At 55.0% G+C, this 8,074-nt stretch overlaps 1 protein-coding gene across 1 annotated transcript; it reads left to right on the forward strand.

Moving 5' to 3' along the window:
- Positions 1-1,117: 1,117 nt before the first annotated feature.
- Positions 1,118-7,317, forward strand: LOC136312798 (protein C19orf12 homolog). Its single transcript, XM_066242666.1, has 3 exons — positions 1,118-1,283; positions 2,820-3,016; positions 6,874-7,317. Exons 2-3 carry the CDS (start codon positions 2,842-2,844, stop codon positions 7,251-7,253), a joined length of 555 nt encoding a protein of 184 aa, XP_066098763.1. The 5' UTR covers positions 1,118-1,283; positions 2,820-2,841; the 3' UTR covers positions 7,254-7,317.
- Positions 7,318-8,074: the final 757 nt, after the last annotated feature.

Consider the following 8,074-nt stretch of genomic DNA (forward strand, 5'->3'; position numbering starts at 1 on the left):
TGCAGTGCACCCCTTACCAGCAGGTCCTGCAGATTCAACCAACCTGAGATGGAAAGGTCTTTTAGAAATGTCACGTTGTTGCTGACATGTACTAAACTGGCTCTGAAGTGAACAGGTACAGGCATTTTCCCCTCATTCCCTACACCAGGGGTCCCCAAACTTTTTACACAGGGGGCCAGTTCACTGTTCCTTAGACCGTTGGAGGGCCAGACTATTAAAAAACTATGAACAAATCCCTATGCACACTGCACATCTTATTTTAAAGTAAAAAAACAAAACGGGAACAAATACAATATTTAAAATAAAGAACAAGTAAATTTAAATCAACAAACTGACCAGTATTTCAATGGGAACTATGCTCCTCTCACTGACCACCAATGAAAGAGGTGCCTCTTCTGGAAGTGCGGTGGGGGCCGGATAAATGGCCTCAGGGGGCCGCATGCGGCCCGCGGGCCTTAGTTTGGGGACCCTTGCCCTACACAATACAATGTGACAGTTATTCACACAGCCCTTGCACTGTATTTGGTATTATAAGCAATGTATACTTCAGATGTTTTGGTATCTGCGGGGGTCCTGTTACCCCACCTCCTCTGGCCCTTTGCATCCTCCAGGCTCCCCAACATCAGCTTTGTCCTGGAACCCTGGGAGTAGAGCCTGCACTTGACTCCTCTCCAATAGTCCCAGAGCGCCCCCACCCGGCGACGTGTCCCCTGGAGGGCCCTGCCATTGCATTCTGGCATGCGGAACCACCAACCCTAATGTAGCGCTTTATTTCCCAAGGCTGTGTGCTCCCCCGGCTGCGGGAAGGAGTGCGCCCCTAGGCTCCAGGACCCACAGGGCCAGCGGGAGACAAGGACACAGTGCGGGATGGGTGAAGGGCAGGGGTGGCCCTGGGGCACGCAGAACAGACCGATCCAATCGCGCACAGTGGCCGCGACGGGATGGAGGGGGGCGCGCCGTGCCAGGGGTGCCCCGCGCAGAGGCCGGTGGTCAGAGGCCTGAGCGCGGTGGCCGCCCCGGGACTCGGTCTCGCGCCTGGAGCGGAGCCGAAAGGAAATAGGGCGGGGCCTGCGCGCTGGGCGCCGCCTGTCCTGGTGAACTTCAGAAGCCCGGCGAGCCCTGGGCATTCCTTCTCCTGGTGAGGACGCGGAGTGCGGGGCGTGGAGTCAGCAGGGAGGAAACGGAAGCGCGAGCCCGTGTGGGACCCCTGCGCCTGACCCTGGACCTGCACCGGCCCCCAGCAGGGACCCAGTGCGCGCTGTCACCTCCTGCACCAACCTGAGGTGTGTGTCAGTGTGCCCTCCCGCAGTCACTGCTGCTCCTGAGTCCCTTCCTTAAGGAACGTGTGTGTGTGTGTGTGTGTGTGTGTGTGTGTGTCTGTGTGTGGGGGGGAGGGGCTGTCACCTCCCACTGTAACCCATGTCTGTGTGACCTAAGGCAGTAACCCTGCTGTGTGTGTTTTCCTGCCCTAACCTGGGGGCCTCTGTGAGTGGGCAGGTGTTATATATGCAGGGGGTGTCCCATCGGGGCACCTGTGGGCCCAGCGCGTCTGGCCTTCCCTGTGGAGAGCCTCTGGGGGCTGGTTTGGAGATGATCAGCAAGGGCTGTTAGGGACTTAGGAGGGGAGATTAGTTTTGTTCCGGTCTGGTAGCTCTTTAGCCTTTAAAAATTTTCCATCGAGACATCCACAGGTTTGTTCTGAGAACTGACCACTTTCTCTCAGGACTGGGAGGATAATTGTACATTAGAGACCCATCTGGATTTTCCTTAGTTCAAAAACCCTCCTGTAAACTAAACACATTGAGGGACAGAGTGTATCCACCCTCATCTTCTTCACTGGTCCCCTTAGGGACTGTGTGTGGGGGGTTGGCCTTGATTGAGGGGAATGGGGGTGGGTTCAAACGGGAAGAGCCCAGGCTGGGCTCCAGCTGAAACAGGGAACTTAGTTTTGGTTTCACTTTCCAGTTCTGCAGGGTGGGGAGCTCCATCCCCCACAATCGGGTCACAGCCAGCCCTGTCCTGCCCTGACCTCTCCTGCCACTTCCTGCAACCAGCCTGTCAAAGGGCCTCCTGACCCAGATGGCTGTTCTAACATCCTTGTTCCAAAGGCCCACTCCCCCTCCGGCAGCCCATCCTCAGGGACGTAGATCCCTGGAATCCTGATTTCCTAAAGTCTCTGCTGTGTTGTCTCAGGGCCCCATCCGTCCCGTGAGTCCCAGTGGGTTCCTTCCCAGCAGGGACTGTGGAGCCAGTGCTGTGGATTAGTAGTCGGATGTGGCTCTGGACCATCGGGGCTGAGTCCCCAGGGCCCCCACCCCCCACGCACCTGTGTCACCCCTCACCCGGGGACCCACCTGTAGGAGGTTAGTCCACCTCACAGGGGGGGAATCTGACAGTCTGCTCTGGGTCACAGGGCGGCCAAGGTGGAGTGAGCCTATCAGGGTGGCAGAGTCCTGTGTTCCCCCTGTGGCTTGTCCTGAGCCCACACGCCCTGAGGACACGGGGCTGGGACCTTGGCACTCCCCGGGCTTTGTGTCCCCCGTGGGGAGCTTGGTCACTCTCAGTCTCTCACAGATGAGAAGTTCCTCAGAGGGCAACAACGACCCTTTCTCCACTCTGCTCACTCTGTTTGCCGACCACAGGCCACAGCCAGGCTTTCTCGATGACAGAGAACTTGTCATATGGACCGGTGCTGTCCGTCATGCACACAGCCACGCTCTGGTCCTCTCCCAAAAAAATGAGGACCGTCCTCACAGCACTAGGAAGAGTAACCCTGGGGTGTAAATACATTAACACTCCTGAAAGTCTCCCTCTGAAAGGATTTCTGGGAACTCTGCTGAGATGTCCACAGAGGAGCCTGAGAAGGAGTGTGTCAATGTAGACGATGTCATTCAGCTGCTGTGTGACATTTCGGCACAGAAGAAAATGAAGGCAGCCCTCAAGCGATTCGAGAGGGGCATCCTGGTCGCTGCTTCTACTCTCAGCCTTGGTTTAGTGGTCGGCTTCCCCGTCGTTGGTGAGTGCTAATGCCTCGCAGGGGCAGCCGGCCTCGTGGGGGGTGGGACAGAAGCCTCCAGTCCACGGAGACCTCATGGACGTCTGTGTCCCGCGTGAGGACTTGTCAGCTGAGGTTGCTTCTGTGAAATGATCTCTGTGCACAGAACGTGTCCTGCTGACAACACAAGCCGCTGGGTCTGTGTCTGCAAAGTGCAGGGCGTTATTAATTGTTCTGTTTTGTGTTGTTTTCAAGAGAGATTGAGAGACAGGAGGGGAGAGACGTGAGAAGCATTAGCTTGTAGTGATGGCACGTAAGTCATTCATTGATTGTTTCTCATTCGTGACTAAACTGGCGGGCTCCAGCCGAGCCAGTGACCCTGTGCTGAAGCCAGAGACCATGGGGTCTTGTCGATAATCCCACACTCAAGCTGCTGCCCTGTGCTCAAGTTGGTGAGCCTGCACTTAAGCCGGTGACCTCAGGCTTTCAAACGGGGACCTCAGCATCCCAGGTCCCTGCTCTGTGCACTGTGCCACCACAGGTCAGGCTATGGCTCTCTTGAAATGGCCTTTGTGTCATGTGGGCCTAGAGAACATCCAGCCCCAGGGATGTATCCTGGAGTCTGAGGACCCCTGGGTGTCCCTTGGATAGTCCCTGCTCCCCGTCGTCATTACAGGTCACTGCACGAGGGACACCCACTAGGGGCACATGCTGTCTGGCCAGTTCCCATCCACTGTTCAGAGAGAGTGTCCTCGTTCCCAAGTCCAACAGTCCATGCAGGAGGAGCGGAAAACTGCCTCCTCCACTGTCACCTGCCCCTTGTTTTACCACCTGCATCATCATCACATGGGGACACTTTCTGGCAAAGAGAGAAGTCTGGCGGGTTTTCCCATGGCCCCTTGGAGGTCGGGCGGGCTTCATCTTCTGGACTGGGAGCAGGTAGCCACAAGCACGGCCTGCGGCTGGAACCAGGGGCTGTGACTGCAGTGTGGGCTCTGGTGGGTCCAGGCCTGACTTGGTGATGGCCTGGTAAGGCCTCTCTCAAGGTGACCGCTATGGACCCTGCAACCCAGGGACACCTGCTGAAGGCGTGGCCTGGCCCATGGGCTCTGCAGAGATTTACTGCCAGCCTCCTGGGTGCCGGGCAGCCTGTGCTGGATGCAGGGGTCTCCCAGAGCTCAGTCTGGGGGAATTCCCTTCCGGAGGCTGGAGAGGTGACCGCTACCTGCCCTGGGCGGCTCCTGCCTCTCAGCTCACGGGCCAGGCCTCTGCTCGGCTCTGTCCTGTGGCTGCAGGATTGAGACCCAAAGACTTGTCATAGGCTGAGCCCACCCTGGGGAGAGTAATCAGTGTGTGGGCGGCCTCAGACCGTCCATCTCTATGTTTTCCTTTTCAAACTCTGACTTAGCGTGGGGGTTGGGAACCCATGGCTCACGAGCCTGATGTGGCTCTTTTGATGGCTGCATTTTAATTAAATCTTTAATTAAAAAAATACTAAAGTTAAAAATATAAAACATTCTCATGTATTACAATCCATTCATTTCCTACCGCTCATGTTCATGGTTGCGGGTGGCTTGAGCCAATCACAGCTGTCCTCCGGGACAACACCAAATTTTTATTGGATAATGCATAACGTACACGGGTCATTGTATGGCTCTCACGGAATTCCATTTTAAAATATGTCGCATTCATGGCTCTCTCAGCCAAAAAGGTTCCCGACCCCTGACTTAGTGAGTCCTCTCTCAGCCGTCAGGAAGTAAGTGGTCGGTGAGGGAGGACACAGGGCCGTGCCTCCCTCTTCCCTGACCATCTCTGTCCCAGCTCCTCTCTGCTGTGCCCGCAGGGGCTGGCTGGCTGCATTGGTCATGGAGGTGTGTCGGGATCCACTGGGGGGACATGCACCTCATAGACTGAGTCAAAGCTGGTGGAGACATGAGGTCCGCAGGAGAACTGAGCGGTGGCTCCCGGCTGCCCTCGTCCCGGACGGGAGCATCGTTTGACCCAGAAAACAAAGAACCTTTCTCTTCTTTGGAGAGGTACTAATATGCTGGTTGATATTCCTGGACAGTGAGTGCATTACGAGCAGTTCTAGACCCAGTCCTCACGTCCTCACGAAGGCTGAGAGCAGTGAGTGACAGTCCAGTGGGCTGTCAGCGTTTCACCAGGGTGGTGGGGAAAAGTTCAGCGAGACTTGTGAATTCCTGGTTTTCCTCTCCGGAATGCTCCTTTCCTTCCTGGAAGAGGAGAGCCTGTCCAGGCACAGTGTCCGGGCTTCAGGACGTGAGGCTGGCCTCTCCCCCCGGGACGGGGACGTCACCAGATTCCCTGAGGACGTGCAGTGTTTAGACCCATCGGCGACGTCCAGCCTGCACCTGGGTGTTTTCTGGCCTGGATGCTCTCATTTAGATAAACATCTATTTCTGGTCAGTGTTTTGGACCATAAATGGCAGAAAGCCATTGTAGATTCGAGGGTTAGCAAAAGGCTAAGTTCTCCCTCCTCCACCTCCATATTAGCTGTGATGCTGCCATTGGCATTTTGAGAGTCCTCCCAGTCCCATCGTTTTTTGATAAGTGTGTTTCCTTAATTCCGCACTGTTATTAGGAGCTGTGCAGGTCCGCGGCCGGTCAGTGTGAATATACAGGGTCAGTTGTAAAGACAGTGGACAGAGTTCCCAGATGCCCCTATTTCAGTCCCCCTGACACCAATGTCCTCAGTTACCAGGTACATTTATCAAAACTACAAAACCAGCACTGTCACCTGATTGTTCACTGTTCTCCAGACTTTAGGATTTGGGTCCTACCAGCTTGCGTCACTGATCCCTTTATGTCCCACGGTCCAGCTCAAGGTCCACATGGCAGTTCATGACCGTGTCCCCTAGTGCCCGGTTCTGTGATGGTTTCTCAGCATTCACGGTTTTGAGGAGTAGCCGTCGGGTGGGTGGGATGCCTCTCAGTTGGGTTTGCAGATATCTGACTTTGTAACATGAGGAGACTTTCCAGGACACAGATCTGGTATTCTGAGTGGCAGCAACAGGTGGCATGGGGTAACCACTGCCCTTTTGACAGGAGCCTGCTCTCCAGGTCACCACAGGCACAGTCAGCCCACGTCACCCCTTCCAGCCAGCTGCCTGTCCCCTGAAGGCAACTGAGTTTGAGACCCTCGCCCTAGATGACCTTTAGCCACAGACCTGAGCCTGACCAGGTTCGATGGGACTTTCCAGTGACCCAAGGTTCTCCTGTCCCAAACAGTGCATTGACTTTGATAACAAATGTGTACTTGAAATCATGTTTATGCCCTCTGCGGTGGCAGGGGGACAAATAGTTGAATACATTATTATTTATTAGGTGTCATCATAGCACTCTGAGGGCTGTGTGGAGAACACTTGTTTGAAAGCAAAGGTCTCCTTATCTGTCTGCAGGGCCCATTCACCATGTGAGCTCAGTGGAAATGTCCAAAGTTCAGGGGCTGGGACCATATCAGCTGCTTGAGAGACAATGGCCTCTCCCCGGCGATGGGTCTTGGAATGGGGCTCGCTTCTCAGCGGTCTCCTTTCTCAGGAGAGAGGTTTTTATGGGAAACACGGAAATCCCAGCCCGTGAAGAGCATCTCCGTTAGCACAGCTCCGAGGCGGGACATGATTCTGGCTGCATCCGAGAAAGTGGGGCTCGGGGAAGGACATGCCGGGGTGTCCCCTACCTGAGCCCCACGGAGGGAGGCCTCTCTGCCTTCTGCCCTCGGAGCCGCCTGGCAGAGCCGCGCCCGCCGTGAGCACTGGTGAATGTGCCCCCTCGTCATGACGGGGACGAGCTCCCCGTGAGCTCCCAAGTCCCTCATTTGTGAACAGGGCCCGACTCATGGAACCTTCCTTGTCTTCTAGGGGGCGCCGTCGGGGGGCTCCTAGGGGCCTTTGTTATGATGGGGCAATTTCAGCCCGTCGCTCTGATCCTAAACAAATTGCCCTCTCTTGAGAAACGGAAACTCTTCAACAAAGTCCGCACCATCATCGAGGGCCTGGAGGGCATGGACTCCTATCAGCTGACCACAAAGGTGAAGGAGGATAACAACTTGTATGAGGCGCTGGTGGAGATGCTGGAGAGGTACTTCACCACGGAGCTCGAGGCCAGAGTGAAGTATGATGACTCACCCCTCGGAGCCGGGGTCACGCAGGAGGTGCTCGGGAGCTGGGGTGCCCCACACAGCTTTGCATCTACCTTACAACGGACATTTCTCAACCTCTCTCAGTCAGAGCATGGATAAATTCAGAAATGAATTTTTGTGGAACAACAGAAATTAAATGATCTTTCTGCCGATCGGACAAACAGTATCGCTGTCATAGTGATTCATTCACACCGGACGGTTATTGTTGTGTAGACTGTTGTCATTTTTTCTTTGACAATCTCAGGAAAGAGAGATCAGGGCCCCTGACTAAACAGTCAGGTAATACAGGTTCTAAAGATTCTTTCAGGGTCTGGCTGGCTGGCTCAGGGGATAGAGGGTCGGCCTGGTGTGTAGACATTGGGTTCGATCCCCTGTCTGGACACATATGAGAGGTGACATCTGCTTCTCATTCCCTCTCGCAGCCAGTGGCTCGATTGGGTGGATCATCGGCCTCGAGTGCTGAGAATAATTGGGTTGATTTGAGCATCGGCCCCAGACGGGGGTTGCTGGTAGTATCCCTATCAGGGCGCGTACAGGATTCTGTCTTTCTCTCCTCCTCTCACTTAAAAAAAAAAAGATTTATGCAGCACACTCGTGTGACACAGCACACAGGTGGAAAGTCCCTCCCTGAAACGGAGGTGCACGTCCTGTACAGATGTCCCCACATCGCGTCTGGAAATCACTGAGGAAGGCCGGGTAGGGTGGGACTTCCTGACCCTCCGGGCACGTGAGGCCTGCATTGGGAACTTACAGACGCTGTTTACTATCACACCTTATGATAAACAAGAATTATTTCCATTCCCACATATTACCACCTTCCATCCTGAGACTCATCCTGTGAGCCACTCAGGATAGTAATTGTCATTTTCCAAATGAGGAAACTGAGCACTGGGAAACCCAGCGTCCTTCCCGGGTCACCC

The sequence above is a fragment of the Saccopteryx bilineata genome, chromosome 9 (assembly GCF_036850765.1).
Source record: "Saccopteryx bilineata isolate mSacBil1 chromosome 9, mSacBil1_pri_phased_curated, whole genome shotgun sequence".
NCBI lineage: Eukaryota > Metazoa > Chordata > Mammalia > Chiroptera > Emballonuridae > Saccopteryx > Saccopteryx bilineata.

Bases quoted from the DNA above. Each gene is read 5' to 3' on its own strand.
- LOC136312798 (XM_066242666.1), top strand. From the start codon at position 2,842: ATGTCCACAGAGGAGCCTGAGAAGGAGTGTGTCAATGTAGACGATGTC. The intron at 3,017-6,873 runs GTGAGTGCTAAT...CTTGTCTTCTAG, and splicing joins GGTCGGCTTCCCCGTCGTTG to GGGGCGCCGTCGGGGGGCTC.